We start from the raw sequence: 25,455 nt of genomic DNA on the forward strand, positions 1-25,455 counted from the left end.
ATCCTCAACTTTAATAACGTGGTCAGTGAACCGCTTCCACTGGTCTGCAGTGACACTAAGGAAACATTCGGTTATTAAACTCTGCATGTCAGCTGCCGGTATTCCCAAATTTCGTCTTGCAACGGTCCGTTTTGCCATACTCCATGCCAGCTCTTTTGCGTTCAGGCACACTGTGGTTCAGGACACAGTGGTATGGCGGTAGCTTCAGCAACTCGTGACCATGAGCCTTTAAAATCTCTTCTGTTTCGTAGCACGCAGGAGATTTATTCTTATTGACTAAAGTCATAAGTTGCCCTTTGTTGGCAGCGGGGTTGAATTCAATACCATTAGTGGTGAGCCAATTTTGAATTGTCACTTTTAAATCCTGCGTTGTGGGTGGTTTGTTTGTTTGCTTCACCTGATATTTGGCTTTGTCCATAACATTGACGCTAGGCTCATGTAAATTGGGGATTAATTTTTTCTTTGAGCCATTTCGTAAAATTTTGCGCGTTCATGTCGTGGTGATAGTCGGCTGATTTGGATTTTGTACTAAAAACTAAAAGTGCATTTGGAACCCAACCCTTGTCTGAGCCAGCGTGAACAACGATATATCTTTTGCCAGCTGAAATATTTTCAGTGACACCTTTGACCGACGGTCCCTGCCAAGATTTTTTAGTTTTATAGTTAAGATGCACGTAAGTCTCATCTAAGTAAATGATGGGTTTCCCTTCTTGTCTCTTGGTATGAATCGACCTTATAAGTACTTTTCACACGATTGCGATATTTCTACCCTCTCTGTACGATCCTGTCTTTCGGATCGATTATTTTTAAATACAAATCCATTTTTGTGTAAAATTTGACGCAGCGTCTCGTGGGACAGCGACCCGTAAATCCGATGGCTACTCTCAACTCGTGTAGCAAAGACCGTAATGTTGGTACTTGTTTTTTCACCGTGTAATATCCATTAATCTTATTTTTTATTGCAGTTATATCAAAAATATCTAGATTTGCAATAATGCCTTGTTTTTTACTAGATCCGCAGGCTACGTTGTCTAGAGTGGCTTCTACAGTTGCTTCTTCTTTGGGTTCTTGGTTAGATAGTTATTTCTTTTTAAGTCGCCACAAAGATCTCACTGGGACATATGTAAAAATAATTATTTTTATTTGGCTCGAAATAGATTTCAATTAGTCTTTATTAGCTTATACTTTTTCTTCATATATAATTTTACAAGAAGAAGGTTTACATATATTTAGCCATACAAGAAGTTACAAATGACACGAATATTTTGAGTCTGCCTGAATTAATGTGTTATCTAACACTTATATATGTAGTTGTAATTTTATAAGAAAATTGCCATTAACCTGTTAGCCTGCCATTAAAATGAAATCCTTTCCATATAAAGGTTGACTCACGCTACACAGGGGCAGGGCCGGGCCGGAGCTTCCGGCGCTACGTTTTCTATGGAAAGCATTACGTCATCACCGGAGCTCTGTAGTGGCCCGGTGCGGGCTCGGAGCGGAGACTAGCCGGTCATGCTATGAGCAAAAATCGGACTCGGCCCTGGAACGGTCCGGCGACGGTGGCGCTCCTGAAAGTCCGTGTGACGGCTCGCTCCGGTCCGCCCCGGCCCGGCCCTGGCACTGTGTAGCGTGAGTCATCCTTAATGGGTCTCGTAACGCAACCTACTATTTTCTTCGAGTTCCTTCAGTTTCTAAACTGGCGTCAAAAACAGCTCCCTATCTATATCTTCTAAGTTTACTAAAACAAAATAAAATCGTATCAAGCTGTAAATAATCCATATGTTTGATATTTAAAAATAGTTAGAGTGGTACCGTACCGTACTCAGGGGTTTCTATGCAGATCGGTTTTAATATTTACCTACTAATATCATGTAACAAGTAGGTATATTAATTATCAATCGATTGTTTTATTCTAGTTACATTCGATAGTAGGTACTTATAGCTCATTTGATAAAAAACTCAAAAGGTACGCAAGTAGGTGCAAAAGAATGCGATCGCTCGCCTCTCGCCCTCTACCTTTTACTCAGCATACATATACTCTAAGGAATTCGTTGTGATTGCTATATTCTTCGATTGTATCTACCTAATGTCTAGTTTGTTTTTGAATGTTGAATGAAGGAGCATTTTTTGTATTGCATTTTATTGTGTTATACCCTTAATATTCGATTCCAACTGAGAAATCTAATAATATATTAAAATCCAGTAGGACATCTACCTGCGGAAGCAATTATTTGATTCAAATAATTTTGTTTCACAGCATAGTCCGCTTCTAAATCTTTTTTGATGTCTTCAAACTTGTTTATCATGTTGATTAACATCGATTTTACTCCAATTTTAAATGGTCCCTCCATTAGGTACGATTACCTATATGTTTTAATAAAATAATTACAAAATGTTTTAGTAGGTACTTACTTAAATCACGAGCGGCAATTTGAATTGACGTATGAAGGGCGCGCTCAGTGGAAAAAAAACAAGGTTTGGTTCGATGTACATTGCGGCTTTTCTTAGCGCAATCATTGAGTGTTGCGCTACTTCAGTTTGCTTTACATTGCTACTGACAGACTTTGCTTGACAGACTATAGTATACGACATGTTTATTGTACACTAACAAAATTGACAATTCCCTGGGACTTTTAAATCACAAAAGTTTTGGGACTAAACTGCAGTTGTTTCATCAAACAAATATCCAAATCATTTATTTGCTAGAATACAGTCAAGTGGACGTTGTCAAATACATTTTTAAGTACTACAGTGTGTAGTGTAGCGATATCATTATCTTCATTAGACTCTTCAACTGTATTTAAAATCTATAGCCGTAGTAATTCAGTTCTGGTTTGCATTTAGCGACAATATTATATTTTGATTTAACCAATCTCAATCTGTTTATTGCGACGTGAACTGTATTTTGCGATTGAATGCGTGCAAAGCGCAACACGCAAGCGCATTTTCGATTCAATCTCAATATGTAGGTATCTAAGCAGAGAATAGACACACCGCGCACTGAAAACCATGCGTCAAAGGACAACGCCGGACAATACCTACTGAATCGGCCGGAAAACAGTTCTCGCAATTTAGTCGCGGCAGTATTTTACTGGACGCCAACTTGAAAACAACCTAAAAAAACCATTTAAAAAGTTAAATAAAAAATGTTACTATTCCAAACTTTATTAGTGACTAGTCTTCTAAACACCATATTTTCATACAATACTTTTGATTATGAGTCTGTGCGACCAGGAGATCATGGATACTACGGAGTACATGATGGCTTGGAGCACGCTGATATGATGAATGAGTGGACTGTGGAGGTGGATGGTGATGAGGAGGTGGCGCAGCTGATCGCGTTGGAGTTGGGATACGTGTATGGAGGACCGGTAAGTTTTGTTCAGCAGTTTGCCTAAATTATATCCCATGTTATATGTAAATTAAAAATAGAAAGTAGGTATTAAGTTTATGGTACCCTAATGCAAAGTAAGTAGTGCAGTTTGGCAGTAGTTTTTTTTATAATTGTGGTCATAACAACATAACTTCCCAAATCGTACTTTTCTAATTTGAATTTTATTATGATCCCTAATTCAGTGGTTCCGAACCTTGTCAGTATCTTAATAAATTAAATGCTATTTAATTAATAAGACTGAATTTACTTTAAATTCGAAATTATTTAAAATTATCACACAGGATACTAGGAAATAAATAGATACAGGTAAGTAAGGTATTAAATATCGAGACTGGAAATTAAATAGGTTAGATCGCGTATGATACAACATTTTCTTTTTTAATTCAGTCTATTATAGTTTTCAGCCAATAAATCTTCTGGATTTGGAATACTTACACAAGCCAATAAAAAATATAGGCTCAATGAAATCTTAGCCTTAATCTTAATACGTATATTCATTGACAGTCCATCGAGCCTTCGAGAATGGTATATGTAGGTACCTACTTTGGTCCCACAAAGAAAATGAAAGTTATATAATATGTGAGTGATGAATATAAATACTTAACAGGAATCCCCAATGAATATTGTCACGCTATGAATCAAATTCAAATACATATTACAAAAAGTAAGTAAATTATTTTTAGATTTTATGCGTTTAAATACGTCATTTAAGTCATTTTATGTTCATTTGATAAATAAAGAGTTATATTATAAAAGAAACATTCTTATAACGATCGAAAACTCTACGAAAAATACACGTTGTAGGTATACGTACGAACTAGCGTTTTTCATGTTTTCCACTATAAGTAAATATTCGGTATTTATTTATTTAATTATAGTCTTCAACCTCGTTTTGAGAGCACTCCCCTGACTGCCACAGCCAGTATCGGAATCCTGGCCTCGACATCTCGAGTGAAGTCCAGTTCCACGGCTATTTAGAAGGTAAGGCGAAATTAGCCTAAAAAAGCTAGGTGTACTCAACAGATCGAGATAGTAATATTTGACACTAGCCCAACGCCTACAGCTTTTTAAGGCGCAGGTGCGTCCCACTTATCAAATACTGGTCTCATCTATGGGCAGGGGCACCCCAGTAGCAGCTTCTCTCTCTGGACTGTATCCAACGAAGAGTGACTCGAATTGTCGACTGCTAGCGTATTTCGAATCGGGTTGACTCCTTGGCGCTGCGTAGAGATGTGGCATCAATCTGTATTTTCTATCGCTTGTATAAAGGGAAGTGCTCGGAATTGTTCCAATTAATCCCTGACACTTCTTTCCGCCATTGCCCTACCCGACAACATTTCCATCTTCACCACTTAGATGGTTGATGGTCCTCAACTGTGTGTTTCTCCAGAAACTTCCTGCGTCGCACAGCTAAGTAAATTGTGGAATGAACTGTCTGCGGTGTTTCCGGACCGATACGACCTTTGAACCTTCAAGAAAAGAGCGGATTCCCAACTTCAATTTCAGCAATGCACTTACAACCCCTCTGGTGTTGTAAGTGTCCATAGGTGGCAGTAATCGTTTACTATCCAGTGACCTGTCGAATCGTTTCCCTCCTATATCATAGATGAAACTTAATGTTAAGCCCTTCTTGATACTGCTTCTTGATATTCATTCGATTGTGTCTTTGCCAAAAGTTTGACAAAGTTTTTCGCTTACCAAGTCAATATCTATACGCACGTCAAATTCTTCGTAACTTAGTGACGTGGAGCTAGGAAAAAATAACGAAACCCGCAGATTTTCCTAGTTTTTGCCAACATTTGAAAAGAGGAAAATGTTTTATTTAGGTACGCGAAATGTTGGGAATCTCTGCTTTAGTCATAGGGCAAAATAATAATAATACCAACTTTAGGTACCTACATTTAAATTAAGTTCAGATTTTTTAAATATGATACCAATTGGATTTGACTCAGTGCGTGCTGCAAGCAATTATTTATTCGTGTGAGAGAAAACGAACTGAGTTTTTTTTTTTTAATTTCTGTGAACTGGCTATTTAGATCGAAACTTCGAGAAACTAGACAACTTGGACGTGAATTCCATGATTTCAGTTGTAGTAATTCTAATACCTTACAGTCACTTACAATAAGGAATATTACCTACGCGAAACTCTGCGTAGGGGGCGCCACTACCACAATCCATCACAATCTGGGGATCTACCGTGAAACAGGAAAATCGAAATTTCATTATCCAACATCTCTATCACTTTTGCCTCTTGCATATTCGAGCGATGAAGAGGCAGATAACTAAATTTAGATTTTCGAGTTTCCCGGTAGGCCCTTTGTAAACAAACCGCCTTGACGCATCAGTGTCATATTATATTATCAGTAAAGTCAAGAAACAGTTTAAGGCACAGTATGTATGTATTTATTTATGGTTTTAAAGGCGCTAGTACTGCACTCTGGCGGCAGAACATTGCAAAAATACTCCCTATTAACATGATATTTAGGTCATTTTGAATACATATATTATACATACTAATGATTTTATTAACCTCCGACGCAAAAAGAGGGGTAGGTATTAAGTAGCTCTTAAGGGAAAACCTATTTGGATCCGATTTTTTATAAAGCAGTTTTTCAAGCGGTGGTTCTTAGACATGTTTTGTCAACATCGGTTAATTCATTATTGTGTTGGCGCTTTATTAATTTTTAATGTAATGTCTTTCCCATCACGGAACAATGGTGTTCCGGACTTTTGGGAGGCGTGCGCGGGGCCGAAGCTAACACGTAGAGGCCCTTTTGACACTTTAATGAAATGTAAGGGGTACACCTAGCGGATGTTGTCCTTGCCCGCGTCATGGGACGCACGCAGAGGCAGCACCCGTCATGGTGTAAGGACTATTTAAGAGTTGATGGAATCTAAAATGAACTGGGTTATTAGGTGAAAGCGATGGACTAAATACGGGCTATGGGATAAATAATGTAATGTTATTATTAAATTACGTGTTGGTCATTTTACTTTGTATTCGTTTGATTTGTCTATCAAGAAGTCTGAACTACTACTATTTAAACGGTCACACCTACTACCATACGCCATACGCCAAGCGCCGCCACACACCGCTCACACGCTGCTCAACCCTGTGCTTAATGTGGCACCGCACATTGATGTGTTCGCATCCAAGTGGTCACAGCTTATAGAACAATGTAAACTAATATTTGAATCGCTATATTCTATATTACTTAAGTAGTCTAGTAATTATAGTTAGTACGAGTATTAAGACTGTAACGTATTGGCGAACGCTGCAATTACAATGTTTTTAAATAATAAACAATCTCTAGAATTCGAGTTTAGAACAATAAATAAGCTCCTTATTCCGTTATTCGATTAAAAAACACGTTGTAACGTAACCAATACCTTCACCGTGAGCCTCTAAAATAACTTTAAATTTAAAACATCTAATCTCTTAATTACAAAAGGCTTCAGACAGATTATAATAGGCCAGTAAAATTGCCAGGTTGCTGATAGCAACACAAATTAGATTTTTGAAGAGAAATAAATTGAAAATTTTAGGTACTTAATCATAGAGAAATAATGTAAGGTTAGAGTGCTCATTCCATACAATTTATAAAAGTTTTAAGTGAGCTTTGCGAAAATATATTGTAATAAAATTTATGTTTTATCCCTAACTATTCGGTTTTAAGCGAATTTAAAACTTATTAATCATGCATTTTACCATAACTCCCATACAAGCATACATCTTATCATTTATTAAGTAAGAAAAGTGATGAGTGAAGTGAGCACTTTAACCTTATTTATTTCTTTATAACTTAACCTAAAAAACGTGAAATTCAAATTGTCTATGTTTTAATGTTTATTTGTGTTTTTTATTAATGTTTAATGTTTCTTATAGCTCAGTGTCTGTACACAATGCATAAACTAGTACGGTTGCCACCATTTAATAGTTCATTAAGGAAGAACAAAATTCGGGATAACTAAACTTAAAAATAAAAACAGTCGAATAAGGACAAGGAAAAATGAAATTAAAACTGGATAAGTGAGGAAACTCTATAATCGACAAAAAATTCACGTCCCGTCATTTTAGGAAGACGAACTCCCATACAAGAAACGTGATTTATTGCCGTTTTTTTGCGCAATCGTACGGAACCCTTCGAGCCGCAACTGGCCAGTTTTTTAAATTTACCGCCTTGACTACTGACGAAAATGGTGTGCCAAAGTTGAATTCAAAACTTTATATTAAATTAGACGGGCCATATCATATTTTTTTACTACCTTTTGTCCTATGTATTTTGGTAATACAATTTACTTGCATTTTGGAGTATATATTGTGCGAACTTCGGCATATATGCCGAAGGGGGCGAATTTTGATATTTCAAGCGCTTGATTTCGTGTGGCTCCCTTCAATACTACTAGGCATGTTAATGTCTCAAAATAAAATATTTATGTACTTATTCAAAAACTATGTCATGCGTTTTAGGAAACTTCGTCAATTGAAAATCTATGGAAAACGGCAAATCGATATTTTAGAAATACGAGCAATAGAAATTCGGAATCTAGTGATATACCACTCGTTTTCTAAGACGAAGTTTCCTAAAACGCATGACATAGGTTTATGAATACATTAGTAGATTATTGCAGCGGCCGGGAAAAGGCAATTCGTGGATAAGTTTCGATTTTGTCGAAGAAGAAAAATCCACGAATTGCTGTTCCTGCCGGGCCTTTATATAGTGCTTTTCTCCAAACATGCGAGGAATTCGAGCTGCTGAGGTGAAAAAAAATCCCTTTTTAATTATTTTTTAAAATTTAAAGGCACAACTACGAGTATTCTGCCATTCAGTACCATTCAATATTCGCTCATTCAATATAAGCTGTATTTGCACGCATGAGATCCCTAAAAAACAGTTATATAGTCTTTGATTTTATTAAGCAGTATTCGCACGATCATACACAACGGTTTTACATGACTCCATCCTATAGCTTGAAATGATGCTGACCGGGTCGTGTAGATGCAGCCTGCGGCTATATTAATTGGCTGTTTGCGTTTTTCTTAGTGGACACATGTTTTTAAAAAGAAAAAATACAGTAATAACTTCCCGTCCGCTAAAACACGACAATAATCGTTTGATTTTTTTTCTATTGAGCTTGACCATAACGAAGAACTTCCCGTACTATTTTTGCTACAATAAGGTAAACATTTCCGAGCATATTGGAGAAAAATACTATTAACTACGACAGTACTCATTCATTCATGTTTCCGATATTGTTTGCATGATTATAAGGAAGTTGAACTAAATTTAAACTAAAATAAAATGAAACATAATTTTCCAAGTGTTTCAATCTTCGTACATGTAGGTACTTTGTGTCACTTGTCATGCTTATTTTACTTTTTTTATTATTTTCTGCAATACTAAAAAAACTCACACTGTCCTTTTAAAAAAACGTAGCAAAAGAAGGTTCGAAATTCAAAACTGCAAAAAAGTCCTAGCTTAGAAGGATATATTTGCATGTGGAAAATCAAAGCGCTGACGCCGTTGATATCTCGAGTGGCCATCACTGATAACAGACAATATATTGCGGCACCTACACTAACTGATAACACGGCTTTACTTATTGGACGCTTAATTAATTTTATGAACTCGTAGTAATAAAATGTAGGATATATTTATGACGGAAAGTAACGCTGGTATCACATTTTTCTACTCGTCGACTGTAATGCTTCAATTAAGATTTCGTATAGGAAACTATAATTGCCGAACGTATAATTTTTATGTATAGGCTCCCAACTCAACTAAAAGATTCTTTTCGATACGCTGTAGTCAAATATAAAAAAATACTATCACGTGCCACCGCGCTCCCATAGAAATAAACTAATTTGGCTCGAGGCACAGGGTCGCGCGGAGTTGCGGAGTTTATGTCTTTTGTCTACTGAGATACTTATCAATTTTCATGAATTAGGTTAGGTTAGGTAGATTAAACCCAAAAGCCTGCCTTGTGCCTTGTGCCATATGTGTTAATTTAGTAGCAAGAAAATTCAACAAAAATGTCCAGCGAAAACCAACAAATACATAAAATATATTATAACCAATTTGATCAGGAGGTTAGAAGCTTCGTAGAGTTTAAAACTATCCCAATATCGATTGATTAAAGTTTTACTTTCATACACAAGACAACATCCACACGACCATGCGAGCCTCGTGTGCGTCTATATACTTCTAACTATCCTAAAACATCGTTATTTATGCTCACCTGGTAGCAAAGGCATTTACTCTGCAAAGGTAAAACTTGATAAAACATAAGGGTCCTATAACATTTGCGAGCGAGTTGAATGCGAGATGATGTGAATGTAGCATTAGTTTATGAGACTGCTAGTTTAACAGTCCAGACGCGGTTTATTTATTTAGTATAAATTTTATTTTGACACTTGGAGAGACTTTACACCTCCAAATTTTATTAGTATTAGTACTCTGACATTGGGGACCTTTTACATCTCCAGATTTAATGTGTTTTTAACCATAGAGACTATACATCTCTATTGTATTGTATTAATTATTTATTTTAAGATTATTATAATGTAATGTTTACCCAGGTATTGGCTGTTGTATTTATAAATGTTGTTATGTATTTTTCATGTCACCATATGATGTTACTATAAATGTTGTATTGACTTGTAAAAGAGCCCTTGAGGCCTACTTGCAGAATAAATTTTTGAATTTTGAATTTTGAATTTTGAATCGCGCGACGAGCGCGCCGCGAGAGGGCAACGATTTTGCCGCTTTTTTAAAAGAATCCCAGTATCGGACCAAGCTAAGTTGGCAGCGATTTTAATAGCCAAACTTCTATGAAATTATGATGTTTAAAATAACGATTGCATAATTTATGCTACGAAAAGTGCTGCTATCTTAGCTAGGTCTAACTCTAATCTGTGGTAAAAATAACATGGTTCCGATTTAACAATTTGTTATGGTAATACCTGGTTTTGCTATGACCAGACGACTTGACTTTTACTTCATTGCAGGTTGAGCGATCTTCAAGGTAATATCAAAACCACATCAAAATCATAAGCCATAAGTTGCTTAGACATCGCTTGACGTAGTTCGGGTAATAGTGACAAACGAGCGCTAGTCAGTTTGAATCATTTGTTTCACTTACCTTGCGCGTCACATTTAAATAGGCTTTGTACCTATTGTTGTAGAAAACAGAAAAACCGGATTCGAAGAACAAGCGATGTATCATGCATTTTGTTATTTCCTGATTTTCATGCCACATTATGTTTACCTAAATACTTCAAATGACCAGTGCCCCTAGTGTAAATTTAGTCGATAGCGAAGCGTGACGTACGCGTTTGCGTTAAGTCTCATTTTGTAAGGGTTTTTGAAGAGCGCACCAAGCGGGACGTTTTGGAAAGTCAAAAATCTCATACAAAATGACACTTAACGCAAACGCGTACGTAACGTTTCGCTGTCGAAAATATTTACACTAGGGGTACAGGGCCCATGCCGTTTACGTAAAAATGTAATGTAATGTAATTTCACTTACAGGCAGTTTTTTTTATTACACTTCAAATTTTGATAACTAACCTATTGACGCGTAAAACAATACTAAAACGTAAAAAGAAAATTATGTAGGGATTATTTTATAAACTCACATCTATTATATATTTGAGTCACAATAAGTTGAAAGTCAGTTAGACGTTTTTGTACTGATTGTCAAGTATCTATATATATCATTTAATGAACTAGGTTGTCAAATTATCAATTATTACGAAAAGACTAATTGGAATCGTACTCCATGTAGCGTGACGTCATTTTCCTGTCAACGGCATGAAATGTAGAGAATAAGATAAATAAATTGACTGAGTTTTCTAATAGCAGTTGCGGCTGTTATGCGTGGTGTGGAAATGAATAAATTACTGTATAGTCTGTTCGGAATTGGGCCCCATACATTCCACGACTCTTCTCTTTCCGCAATACTATATAGGTATATACCTATCCAACAATTTGCAGGCTTTTTATTGTCTTTGATTTTTGCGACGTCCTTAATTTTTTCATTGAATTTATAACTATAGAGAGAATGCCTTAAGACAATAAGTCCTTCATTAGTACGATGTTAAAAAAAAATTAAATTTATAAAAAAAAAACCGTGCTTATTGAACACATTTTTTTTAAACGACTTTAACCGGGGTTAAAACTCTAAATCCAATAAAAAATCAAGTTAATTGAAGAGACACAAATCCACTTAGGCATCTGGGCTATTCACCTATCCACCACAAATACCAGTACTGTCTGACCTCTGACGAAGTTTAGGTCTTAGTAAGTTAGGGGTCTAGTTATAGTGGTCACTAGCTGACAGAATAGACAAGATGTTTAGTGACCAGTGACCGGACGAGTAGTCTAATCGTCTCTGACACTTGTCTTGAACCATGCTGGCTTTTCTTGTTGCAATAAATTTAAAATGAAGTTTATTAAATGCAATTTAAATTGCATATACATCCACATATACATGAGAAAGCAAGAGGGGAGGCCTTTGGCCAGCAGTTGATATTTTTTCTCACATTTACCTCCATAAATAATTTTTTTTCACTACGAAAAAAAAATTTGGAATGTAAAATTTGAGCCCTTTTAAAATGATACCCCACCCCAACCCCACTTGACCTACTCACAAGACTTTGAAATTTTGCCCCCTCTTCATATTGGACATTTTCCATAGTTAATAAAAAAAATCAAAAATCAATGTGTCTGAGTTAGCGTTATTCATAACTATTCCAAATTTCAAATCGATAGCTTTGTGGTTCTCGAGATATTTAGCGTTGTGACAGACGGACAGACGGACGGACGGGTTCCTTTTGTACCTTATTGGTACGGAACCCTAAAAATTGTGCGTTACGCCTGCGCCAATATAATGTACGGACAAGTACGAGGGAAATGCACGATAACTGAATAACATCAGTTAAAAAAATTAATAATTAAAAATAAACACAAATAGGTGGAAAAACAATTAAAAACTTAAATTAAAAACTTATAAATAAAAAATTTGTCCCAGATCGAGACCGCTTGGCAGGGTGCCCAGAAGGCTGGCTGCATTGCCCCTCTGGATAGCGATGCTTATCCGCTGGGCGAAGTACAGGCCAGCCCTCTGATCACCCGAAGCCTCTATAAGGCGTTTTGCTAACTCCTTATAGAGGCGGCGCGCGCTAGGCCCCCACGGCCCTAGGGTTTCAACCCCAAACGCCGCAAATATGTAACTACTGCCGAGGTTGACATACTTGCGACGCTTGAGGCTTTCGGCTGAGGATGCGGCCGCACCAGCGTCAACTTTGGTGCCTGGAATATGGGACGGTGCCAGGGTATCTACGCATGTAGCATCCCAGACAAGGGGCCGTCCCATACTCCAAGGCACCAACGTCATTCCATCAGGCCTCTTACCATCATCCCTGACCAGGCCGTTGGGCTCGAGGACCGCCGGCACCTTGGCACTAACAAAGGCCCTACGAATGACGTCATTGATGCTGGCGTGCCGAGGTATCCTCCCAGCACTTCGGCTGCAAGAGAGGCCGTGGTGGCCTAGGTTGTCTACCATGACGCCGCATTGGCATCGGTGAGGCATGTTTGTTGATGCTCCTATTCTAAGGCAAGTGGCCAACCGGAAAGTTGAGTTGTCCAGCAAAGTTCCTATTGTTGGTGATGGAAGTGCCTGCAACCACAGACCCGACTCCCACTCCGCTGTCGCAATGAGACGAGCTCGATCTGTTGGACTTAGTGCCGTCTCTAGGAGGCTGTTCCTTGTTAGACGACAGAGAGGCTCGTCCCACTGCCTTTGCGAGCATGGGTTGACAGGTGGGTCTGTGTTGGGGCATGTTAGTGACCATACGTTCTTGGCCTCGGAACAGTGCGCAGCTTAAGAGCCCTTAATCCTTGGAGCGTTCTCCGATTTCACGAAATAACGCTCGATAGATGGCGTTGGCGCTCGGTACGCGAGCGCCGGCAACGCGACGCGCGTTTCAATGCAGACTAGAATAATCTTGATAGTTTTCAATATAATTTCAAGCAACATTAATTTTAGTGTCATATGATATCATATGGGCACTCTTTATTTTATTGTATATGCACAGTAGTTTTTTTTTTTTATGTACACTACTACTAAGTGTACAGACTACAGAGTGTACTATAACCCTTGCTCTTTATTCTGTCTCTTTCACACCAATGGAAAATGAAGAAGTTACTAAATGACTGCAGGTATAAATAAAGTATATTAGTGCGATAGAGAGACAGATAGTGTTTCGTTGTCGTATCGTAAACGATTGGCATGTTGGCCACACACTTGCTTAGTGCCTAGCCAAAATACCAATCGTTTGCGTATATTAGTGCGATAGAGAGAGAGTAGTGTTTAGTTGTCGTATCGTAAACGATTGGCATGTTGGCTACGCACCCATGATACCTAGCCAAGAAGCCAATCGATTGCGCATATTAGTGCGATAGAGAGACAGATAGTGTTTCCTTGTCGTATCGTAAACGTTTGGCATGTTGGCTACGCACCCATGCTGCCCAGCCAAGATGCCAATCGTTTGTGCATATTAGTACGAGAGAGAGACAGATAGTGTTTCGTTGTCGTATCGATTGGCATGGTGGCTACGCACCCATGCTGCGTAGTCAAGATGCCAATCGTTTGCGCACATTAGTGCTATAGAGTTTCAGTGTTATTTGAAATCACGTTAGGGTTTGTATTATTATTTTTGACCCGAATGAAGTCCATCCAGGTTCTTATGATGGAGTCAGGAGTTGGTCACCAGAACTCCTAATCTACTCATTATAATTCCATCGTGCTTGGGCGCAAAAGATTTGCCCTGACGAACACCATCGATCTAGATGAGGTCCAGGGTCTCATGACGGAGTCAGGAGTTGGTCACCAGAACTCCCCAGAACTCCTAATATACTCATCATAACTCCATCGAGTTTGGGCTCAATAGATTTACCCTGATGAGCACCATCAATCTAGATGAAGTCCAGGGTCTCATGATGGAGTCAGGAGTAGGTCACTAGAACTCCTAATCTACTCATTATAATTCCATCGTATTCGAGCTCAATAGATTTGCCCTGACGAGTACCATCGATCTAAATGAAGTCCAGGGTCTCATGATGGAGTCAGGAGTTGGTCACCAGAACTCCTAATCTACTCATTATAATTCCATCGTGTTTGGGCTCAAAAGATTTGCCCTGACGAGTACCATCGATCTAGATGAAGTCCAGGGTCTCATGATGGAGTCAGGAGTTGGTCACCATAATTCCTAATCTACTCATCATAACTCCATCGTGTTTGGGCTCAATAGATTTGCCCTCACGAGCACCATCAATCTAGATGATGTTCAGGGTCTCATGATGGAGTCAGGAGTTGGTCACTAGAACTCCTAATCTACTCATTATAATTCCATCGTGTTTGGGCTCAAAAGATTTGCCCTGACGAGTACCATCGATCTAGATGAAGTCCAGGGTCTCATGATGGAGTCAGGAGTTGGTCACCAGAACTCCTAATCTACTCATTATAATTCCATCGTGTTTGGGCTCAAAAGATTTGCCCTGACGAGTACCATCGATCTAGATGAAGTCCAGGGTCTCATGATGGAGTCAGGAGTTGGTCACCATAATTCCTAATCTACTCATCATAACTCCATCGTGTTTGGGCTCAATAGATTTGCCCTGACGAGTACCATCGATCTAAATGAAGTCCAGGGTCTCATGATGAAGTCAGGAGTTGGTCACTAGAACTCCTAATCTACTCATTATAATTCCATCGTGTTTGGGCTCAAAAGATTTGCCCTGACGAGTACCATCGATCTAGATGAAGTCCAGGGTCTCATGATGGAGTCAGGAGTTGGTCACCATAATTCCTAATCTACTCATCATAACTCCATCGTGTTTGGGCTCAATAGATTTGCCCTCACGAGCACCATCAATCTAGATGATGTTCAGGGTCTCATGATGGAGTCAGGAGTTGGTCACTAGAACTCCTAATCTACTCATTATAATTCCATCGAGTTTGGGCTCAAAAGATTTGCCCTGACGAGTACCATCGATCTAGATGAAGTCCAGGGTCTCATGATGGAGTCAGGAGTTGGTCACCAGAACTCGTAATCTATTTATCATAACTCCATCGTGTTTGGGCTCAATAGATTTACTCCGACAAGCACCATCAAATTACCATTATGATGAATAGATTAGGAGTTCTGGTGACCAACTACTGAGTCCATCATGAGACCCTCGACTTAATCTAGATCGATGGTACTCGTCAGGGCAAATCTTTTGAGCCCAAACACGATGGAGTTATGATGAATAGACTAGGAGTTCTGGTGATCAACTCCTGAGTCCATCATGAGACCCTGGACCTGATCTAGATTGATGGTGCTCGTCAGGGCAACTCTATTGAGCCCATACACGATGGAGTTATGATGAGTAGATTAGGAGTTCTGGTGACCAACTCCTGACTCCATCGTGAGACCCTGGACCTCATCTAGATCGATGGTGCTCGTCAGGGCAAATCTTTTGAGCCCAAACACGTTGGAATTATAATGAGTAGATTAGGAGTTCTAGTGACCAACTCCTGACTCCATCATGAGACCCTGGACTTTATCTAGATTGATGATGCTCGTCAGGGCAAATCTATTGAGCCCAAACACGATGAGGTTATGATGAGTAGTTTAGGAGTTCTGGTGACCAACTCCTGACTCCATCATGAGACCCTGGACCTCATCTAGATCGATGGTGTTCATCAGGGCAAATCTATTGAGCCCAAACACGATGGAGTTATGATGAGTAGATTAGGAGTTCTGGTGACCAACTCCTGACTCCATCATGAGACCCTGGACCTCATCTAGATCGATGGTGCTCATCAGGGCAAATCTTTTGAGCCCAAACACGTTGGAATTATAATGAGTAGATTAGGAGTTCTAGTGACCAACTCCTGACTCCATCATGAGACCCTGGACTTTATCTAGATTGATGATGCTCGTCAGGGCAAATCTATTGAGCCCGAACACGATGAGGTTATGATGAGTACATTAGGAGTTCTGGTGACCAACTCCTGACTCCATCATGAGACCCTGGGCCTCATCTAGATCGATGGTGTTCATCAGGGCAAATCTATTGAGCCCAAACACGATGGAGTTATGATGAGTAGATTAGGAGTTCTGGTGACCAGCTCCTGACTCCATCATGAGACCCTGGACCTCATCTAGATTGATGGTGCTCGTCAGGGCAACTCTATTGAACCCAAACACGATGGAGTTATGATGAGTAGATTAGGAGTTCTGGTGACCAGCTCCTGACTCCATCATGAGACCCTGGACCTCATCTAGATTGAAGGTGCTCGTCAGGGCAACTCTATTGAGCCCAAACACGATGGAGTTATGATGAGTAGAGTAGGAGTTCTGGTGACCAACTCCTGACTCCATCATGAGACCCTGGACCTCATCTAGATCGATGGTGCTCATCAGGGCAAATCTTTTGAGCCCAAACACGTTGGAATTATAATGAGTAGATTAGGAGTTCTAGTGACCAACTCCTGACTCCATCATGAGACCCTGGACTTTATCTAGATTGATGATGCTCGTCAGGGCAAATCTATTGAGCCCGAACACGATGAGGTTATGATGAGTAGTTTAGGAGTTCTGGTGACCAACTCCTGACTCCATCATGAGACCCTGGGCCTCATCTAGATCGATGGTGTTCATCAGGGCAAATCTATTGAGCCCAAACACGATGGAGTTATGATGAGTAGATTAGGAGTTCTGGTGACCAGCTCCTGACTCCATCATGAGACCCTGGACCTCATCTAGATTGATGGCGCTCGTCAGGGCAACTCTATTGAACCCAAACACGATGGAGTTATGATGAGTAGATTAGGAGTTCTGGTGACCAGCTCCTGACTCCATCATGAGACCCTGGACCTCATCTAGATTGAAGGTGCTCATCAGGGCAACTCTGTTGAGCCCAAACACGATGGAATTATAATGAGTAGATTAGGAGTTCTAGTGACCAACTCCTGACTCCATCATGAGACCCTGGACCTCATCTAGATCGATGGTGTTCGTCAGGGCAAATCTCTTGAGCCCAAACACGATGGGATTATAATTAGTAGATTAGGAGTTCTGGTGACCAACTCCTGACTCCATCATGAGAACTTCATCCGGGTCAAAAATAATAATGCAAACCCTAACGTAATTTCAAGTGAAAATGCGTTTTTCAGAAAATCGCAGCCAAATAACACTAGACCTTACTCATAGTGTTGTGTTCCTGCCGGTGAGTAAGGTTGCCAGAGCTCAACGAGGGGCGGGAGGGGGTTAGGGTCGGCAACGCGCATGTAACTCCTCTGGAGTTGCAGGCGTACATATGCGGGCCGTATGCTTGTTTGCCACCGACTTAGTATTAAAAAAAAAGTAACACTGAAAATCCATCAATAAGCGAGTCTGTTAGGCATACTGTGAAAAATGAACTTTTATTAAGATTTTCTAATCGCAGTATATAGCACTTCTCGGAACTCCGTAGCTGATTACGATCGCAACGAATGCCTGACAATCGAGCACAGGTCCGTCCTCTAAGCGCGCTCCGCGCGGACTGAGAGCGGGGCGTCGCTGCTGCGTGATTTATACGTGTTTTAAAAAAATATAAATTTACGGCAATGTAGGTCCCATAGTTACGATTTTTTTTTTTATAGGTTAACATAAAGTTACAGTTTGCTATAATATTATTTTTAAAGCAAAATATGCGTACAATTTGCGGAAATAAAATATAATAAAACCCTGTTTTCGCCAAAAAAATGAAGAAAACTCGGAAGGTATTTTATCAGTTTTTTCAAATGAATCTTCGATTGTTAATCATTCCAGCCCCTCGTACGAGATATGTTGAATCAAATTGTAGTCATTCATGTACCAAATGATTCTTGTTTATAGCAAAATTGAGAACCGAAACGCCACATCTCACTGCAAAATTTGGAAAAGACTCCCAAAAAACCTCATTAAAAAAGAGGTTTAAAAGAGAAAATGAAAATTTGAACTGTTGGAGCCGCTAGTTTAGGAAACGATTATTTAAGTACGTTACCAGTTTTTGAATAAATACTAATAGTTACGTCGTAATCTTTAATGAAAAAGGAAGCATTTTACAAAATACGCTCGTCTGTAGGAATAAGGACTCTTAAATGACTTTCTGATATCAATGTACGTTCTATTTGGCCTGTTAGACGAAACTAGTAATCTGGCCGACTAATCAGCCACCCGAGTGCCGATTAGTCGCCTAGTCAGCCAAATCAATAGTCGGTACATCACTACCCATTTTTTATCGCATCCTCGCACAAAAAAATCTAAATTCAAGCTGGTTATCTGACCGTTGGAAAGTGTCTAAAATTGCAAAATTTCCATATTTGAACATTTCGGAAACTTTGTATGGGGATCGATTATTTCTGTTTCCTGAATAAATTTTCCATAATTTCCTATGATTTTTTCCTGAAATTTCCAAAAACTACGTGGGAAAGGTATGCGACAGGCGTGCAAGGACATAGTAGAGATTATTACTGGATTTCACCTGTTTTCAGGTGTATACTATACTAGCGTCATCATCTGCTTGCTTTTCAGCAGTACGGCAACCCAATTATTTTTCAGGGCGGCGCTAACAGTAGATTTGGCGTCGCGGCTACCAGGCACTCATAACAATATAGTAGTAATATTTCAGCAGTTTCAGCGTCGGAGCGAGACAGTGACATCTGAAAACAAAGGGCGACGCCGCGCGAGTGACAGAGATATCGACGTTTTCGGAGCTCCTACGTCGTGCTAAAAATACCCAGCTGAGGAAAGTGATTTTAGTATCTTCCGAAATAACATATGGGTGTCACATGTTTAGCGGCTGTTTAAACAAACAACGTTCGAAGATGTAAGGCGCGACTTTTAAACGCGTGGAGTTCTTACACGAGTTTTTTTACAAGCTATTTATTTAACTTACCCTGTTCAAATCTTGGACTCTAAATTTGACTACTTTGTGTCACTAAATTTGACGCGCTTCCCGGTTTCCAATTAAGCTGACATTCTGCATACATAGTAAAATGCAATATTATGATGACATGGAGCTGATCTGATGGTGGAGACAGGAGGTGCCTGTGTTTGGGGTTGTTGGAATTGTCTTGATGAGTAGATATTGCCTGTGGAAAGAAAAGTACAGTAAGCGATAAAAGCTTGAAAGAAAAAATATTCTTTTGCCAAAAACTTATTATCTTTTTAGTCATGCTTGCGGCTCAGCTGGTGTGTAGAATTTGTCTAAGCTAACTTTGCACCAACTTGAATAGAACAAAGTGAGGGAGTGTCATTATAAATCTTTTTTGAAAGAACTACTTATTTTTAAGATTTTAAAGATAATCACCTATGGTATGTTATTTCATGAAATATATTGTAATTTTAAATACATTTATTTTAAATTATTTAAGTTATACAACTTATTTATAAATATACTAAAAACTAAACTACAAAACTTAAAATCTAGATCTAAAAATAAATAAAAATAGACTTAAAATAAAATAAAACTATCCCCCTGCGGCATGGTATTGTAATTTAAAATATATTTTTTATTTATTTAATGCATGTTAATTATAAGATGTAACGTTTAGAAAAGATGTGTCCCGCTAAGTTTCTTGCCGGTCTCATATTGGAATACTCTGCTACAATTTAGGAGGGATTTAAATCTTCTCAGGTAACAAGGTGTAGGCTTAGAGCCGCCGCAGTTTTATTTGACGTTCATAAGCGCATTGTATTATGCCTACTTGGAAAATAGACTATCTTTATATTTAACGTCATATTTTCGTATACATTTGACATCAATGATGACATTTCCCCAATTTGTCATTGTAAATTCCATACAGAGCGTGGTCCAACTCATTAGAGTCATTAGAGATTAGGTACTGTCTGTGCAATTTTTCATCACCTCTCTGGAAGTCTGGAGGTGAATTACTAAGAAAAAGAAGTAAAATGTGTGACTGCAAACAAATCTCCGATATAGCTGAAGTTTAAGAGGAAACATTAATGGTCATTTTTCCATGCAAACGTTCTAGACGTTTTCCTCTCTGGATTTTGGCCATAATAGATAAACGTTTTGCTTTTTTTGATATTCTTGTTTTTATAAGAACTAGGTTTTACCTTAAAAAGTGCTAAAAACTGCCAAATAAATGCGCCGTAATTAGACGCCTAGCATACAAAATTGACAACAATACACGAAAATTTAAATGATACACAGATAATTTCTTTCTCATTCCGTTCCCAAAATTTCGTTTCCATTGGTAAGTTTTGGAGGAGGGAAATGTGGAGAACAAAACCTCTATTTCTGAGATTTTTATAGCCTAAGCTGCAATTGTCCTTATCGCACTAATTTTAGGAGCCGCCCCCGTCAGCGCGACGGAGATATTTACCTAAAATTCTCAAATCTGAAAAGGAGCTCAGCTGGTATTTCCAATTCGAATGTGCACCTGATACCTGATATCAAAAAATATTGAATTAATATTGGAATCATATCAGTTAACTGTCATTCGCGCGGGCGTCTCGCTCGCACTAGTACACCTTGTACGAGTGATTCCATTATGATTCAAATATCGTTTTGAAGTCAGGTGAAGGCCGAATTGGCCTGTATTGTCTGGTAAAGATGAGATGGCTTCTCAACGATAAGATCGCCTGTTGAAGTGCTGAACTACCCATAATCTGTGCTTCTGCTAGTAGCAGCCTGCTAACTTTAATCTTTGCTGCTCCTAGTAGCAGCCTGCTACTTATAATCTTTGTTGCTGCTAGTAGCAGGCTGCTACCTGTAATATGTGCTGCTGCTAGTAGCAGCCTGCTACCTATAATCTGTGCTGCTGCTACTAGCAGCCTGCTACCTATTATCTGTGCTACTGCTAGTAGTAGCCTGCTACCTGTAATCTGTGCTGCTGCTAGTAGCAGCCTGCTACCTATTATCTGTGCTACTGCTAGTAGCAGCCTGCTACCTATAATCTGTGCTGCTGCTAGTAGCAGCCTGCTGTCTATTATTTGTGCTACTGCTAGTAGCAGTCTGCTACCTATAATCTGCGCTGCTGCTAGTAGCACCCTGCTACCTATAATCTGCGCTGCTGCTAGTAGCAGCCTGCTACATATAATCTGTGCTTCTGTCATTTTTATTTAATCCTATAGCTTCTACTTTTTCTCTGGTCGATGGTTTCGGACTTTCAAACTGTGCGGGACCAAAAGGTAGCCCTATAGCTGATTAGTAGTTAATATCTATAAGGATTACGGTTTGCATTTCCTACTCTCTGTATGTGCAAGAATATTAAAAAATAAGTAAAAAAGGATCAGAGCTAGGTTGCTACAGGAACTCATTAAAAAACAACTTGAACAACGCTTCATAATAGCGCTCGTTAGAATAGTATCGATGAAAACCTATTTAGTAAATAGAGTCAGACCAAGATAAGTTAGCAGCGATTTTGATAGCCCAGACAGCGCGAGTGTTATTTTAAACGTCAAACATCTATGAAATTATGACGTTTACTTAACACTTGCACTAGCTGGGGTATCAAAATCGTTGCCAACTTAGCTTGGTCGGACTCTAACTGACTTGAAAAGAGTGGGTTAGTAAATTTTGCTGGGCATTTTCAGCAACCATTGTGCCTATTTTACGTAAAAATCGAGGTAGCGCTACTCTAACCACCCTAGCTCCTTCACAAAATCTAGCAATGTTTTTAGGTTGCTATCTGGCTGCCACCGCGAAGTTCAGCAGGTAGAAGTATATAGGAACAGAGGGCCTACCGCGAACACCGAAGTTCGCAAATTGCGGGCATCTTGCCCTGTCACTCTAATTACACCTTAATTGGAGTAAAAGAGAAAGATGTCCGCAATCTGAGAACTTTGGTGTTCGCGGTAGGCCTTCTGTTCCTATATACTTCTACCTGCTTGCAGTTCAGAAGAATTTATTTTATTGTTTCCTCTGTTTCCATGCACTTTATCTGTCTGTTTAGTGTTATATCTTGTTAATTTTGGAACTAAGTAATCAGTTTATTATAAGCTTATATCGAAAATGGATGATATTGGCAAAGGAATGTCGCTGATTTATCCTTATAGGGACCATGCGCTTTGGGGAGTCTGCAATCTTGTGGCCTTAATCGGAAACATAAACATGTATTTGAGAGTTCACGCCAAAGCAAGTGCTGCCATCTACCGTTCACGTACGTTTTCTTGTGCATAGTAGGTTCTGCCATCTTGTGGGCTACATTGGAAGCATACATTTCACATATACGCCTCGCGCCAGAAATCTGACGTCTCCTACTGCTGCTCCCTACAGTTTACGCTTCCTACATCTCGCTCGTAATACCTATGTATTTTGCAGTGACGAAATAACTAACTGAACTGAACAAAACATAATTTGAAATGAACTAGCTGAAGTAACTTAAAAACGTTCCCTCAACTTTTATAGCACATAAGATTTGCTGTAGTTGGGTACCTACTCGTACCTAAACAAACCCAACCTGGCGCAAACATACGTGGCGAAAATATTTAATGAGGCATAATAGTACGGTTGATTAAAGACAAACGTTTGAGTTTGCGTATCACGAGGAAAGTGGACGACCGTTTCTCTAAACAAACTTATTTCCCATTTTTCTGTCTGGATATTGACATTATGGTAAATATTTAAAAACAATTTGATGTAAGTATACATGTTTATGGCCTCTCGTTTGACTTATTTTTTAATTATAACTCCTGTAGATAAACCCTTCTTACCGCCTTGAAAAAACTTAAGATTCCGCAATTAAAATTATATTGTCCGAAATACTTTTAGGTACCCTCTCTTGTAATATGTAACACGTAACAATAATGTATTCTGTTCTTTGTTTTATATAAATTATAGCTTTATAAGATTCCTGATTTTATTTAAATATTGAGTATGTAGTTTATTAAAAAAGAAAATCTATCAAAATAGAGGTAAAATTACTATTATACATTATTTAATCAAAAATTACAAATTGTGAAGTCTCATACATAACATGATTATTTGTACTTACAACATAAATTTAGTTTAAATATGTTACATCAGTCTTCCTTTTCCCTTATTTCTATACTCATACTTATAATATTATCTCACACACATCCGTCAACCCTTCTCCGACCTACCCCACACGCACACAACACACGAGCTCCTCATCCGTCCTGATCGCCTGGTACATATGTGACTGCAAAAACTCACATGGCTCTAAAACCGTCACACGTGTGACGTGCTCATAGTGCAAACATTTCTGAGGCACTGAGGGATTGGTCTGCAGCATGTAAATGACTTGTGAGTGATACATGTAAGTCAACTCGTATTGGTTTTCATATATGCGAGTTAGACTTACAGGATACGTGAATGTACGCGTGTGTATTTAATGTAAATGTAACCGTAAAACGATTTTTCATCACACTTGGTCGTAAACGGTGTTATTGGATGCCAGCATACTGTTTTATTATATGTCACTAATTCATACGAACCAAGTAGATATAAATGAATTTTACTTTAAAAATACTGATGTTTATAATTTAATACTTTTGTTTAAGTATGTTTAAAAATATTTAAATTGATTAATTTAATAGCCTTAATCCATCGCAATCCAACGCGGCAATGCAGCGAGCGTGATGGGCACTTTTGCATCGGGGACGGCCCGGTAGCCAATAGGTTGGTAGTTTTTTTTATACATATTTAGTTTATATATATATTTAAGTTCTGATTTATTTAGGTTTAGTTTTTAATTAGTTTTATGTTTAGATATATTTTAGTATACCCATAGCCTTAATTCATAATTCATAATTTTTATTGCATGAAAATGAGTACAAAAGGTGTTAGTATTTACAAAAGTTCATCACAATCTGCCGAGATCCAGCACGCAATATATATCTTATTGTACTAGTACAGTCAGCATCAAAAGTAGCGGATCAAATAACGCAGTAACAATTCCTGCTGCATAATTTAGATTTTACTTTAGGTAGCACAAGTATGTTTTCAATTTTCAATCGTGGCTGAATGCTACGTGGCTGTGCCTTCGATGCCTAATCTATCAAAAATTACAATATAGCGGACGAATGTTTGAAATGCCACCGTATTTAAGAATTAATGCGCTTACAATTTAGTTTTTTCCTCACAAGTATAATGAAAAACATAGTGTGTGCCACGGGTAGTGCAAGAATTACGAACTCGTTAATTATTGTTTAATGACCTTAATACACAATGTACTATTTGAATGAATTTCAATGACTTATTTCATGAATAATTCCAATACCTGAAGCCTGAAATCATCATATGTGATATTGATATATATGGCAACAGACTGAAAATCACAGTATAGCATGGCAGCAATGAACACGTGTGAATCTATATCTTAAAGTTTATGGCAGCCTAGTACGTACTTTCGTTTGGGACATCACATGACGGCATCCATTTTATGACACGGGAAGGTCATTGCCCTCCATGGCACACCAATCTCCATACCCACGTTCGATAAGATTTAAAAAAATATTTGAATGAATTTCATTTCAATGAAAGAGGTTTTACCATAAATAAATTCGTTTTTCGGGTTCCGTAGCCAAATGGCAAAAAACGGAACCCTTATAGATTCGTCATGTCCGTCTGTCTGTCCGATTATGTCACAGCCACTTTTTTCCGAAACTATAAGAGCTATACTGTTCAAACTTAGTAAGTGGATGTATTCTTGAACCGCATTAAGATGTTCACACAAAAATAGAAAAAAAAAAACAATAAATTTTGGGGGTTCTCCATACTTAGAACTGAAACTCAAAAAATCTTTTTTCATCAAACCCATACGTGTGGGGTATCTATGGATAGGTCTTCAAAAATGATATTTAGGTTCCTAATATTGTTTTTTTCTAAACTGAATAGTTTGCTCGAGAGACACTTCCAAAGTGAAAAATGTGTGTCCAAAGTGGTAAAATGTTGAACAAGATCTAGTAAGTAGATTTTTTTTAATACGACATAAATGGTACGGAACCCTTCAAGCGCGAGTCCGACTCGCACTTGGCCGCTTTTTATTTTTTA

At 38.5% G+C, this 25,455-nt stretch overlaps 1 protein-coding gene across 1 annotated transcript in view; it reads left to right on the forward strand.

The window, feature by feature from the left end:
• Positions 1 to 1,647: 1,647 nt before the first annotated feature.
• Positions 1,648 to 25,455, forward strand: part of LOC133527229 (neuroendocrine convertase 1-like) — a 66,640-nt gene continuing 42,832 nt past the window's right edge. Inside the window, exon 1 of the mRNA XM_061864143.1 lies at positions 1,648 to 3,371. Coding sequence (XP_061720127.1) covers positions 3,147 to 3,371 — 225 coding nt within the window. The 5' untranslated portion in view covers positions 1,648 to 3,146. The remainder of the gene's footprint in view (positions 3,372 to 25,455) is intronic.

Source organism: Cydia pomonella, chromosome 17, assembly GCF_033807575.1.
Source record: "Cydia pomonella isolate Wapato2018A chromosome 17, ilCydPomo1, whole genome shotgun sequence".
Taxonomy (NCBI): Eukaryota; Metazoa; Arthropoda; class Insecta; order Lepidoptera; family Tortricidae; genus Cydia; species Cydia pomonella.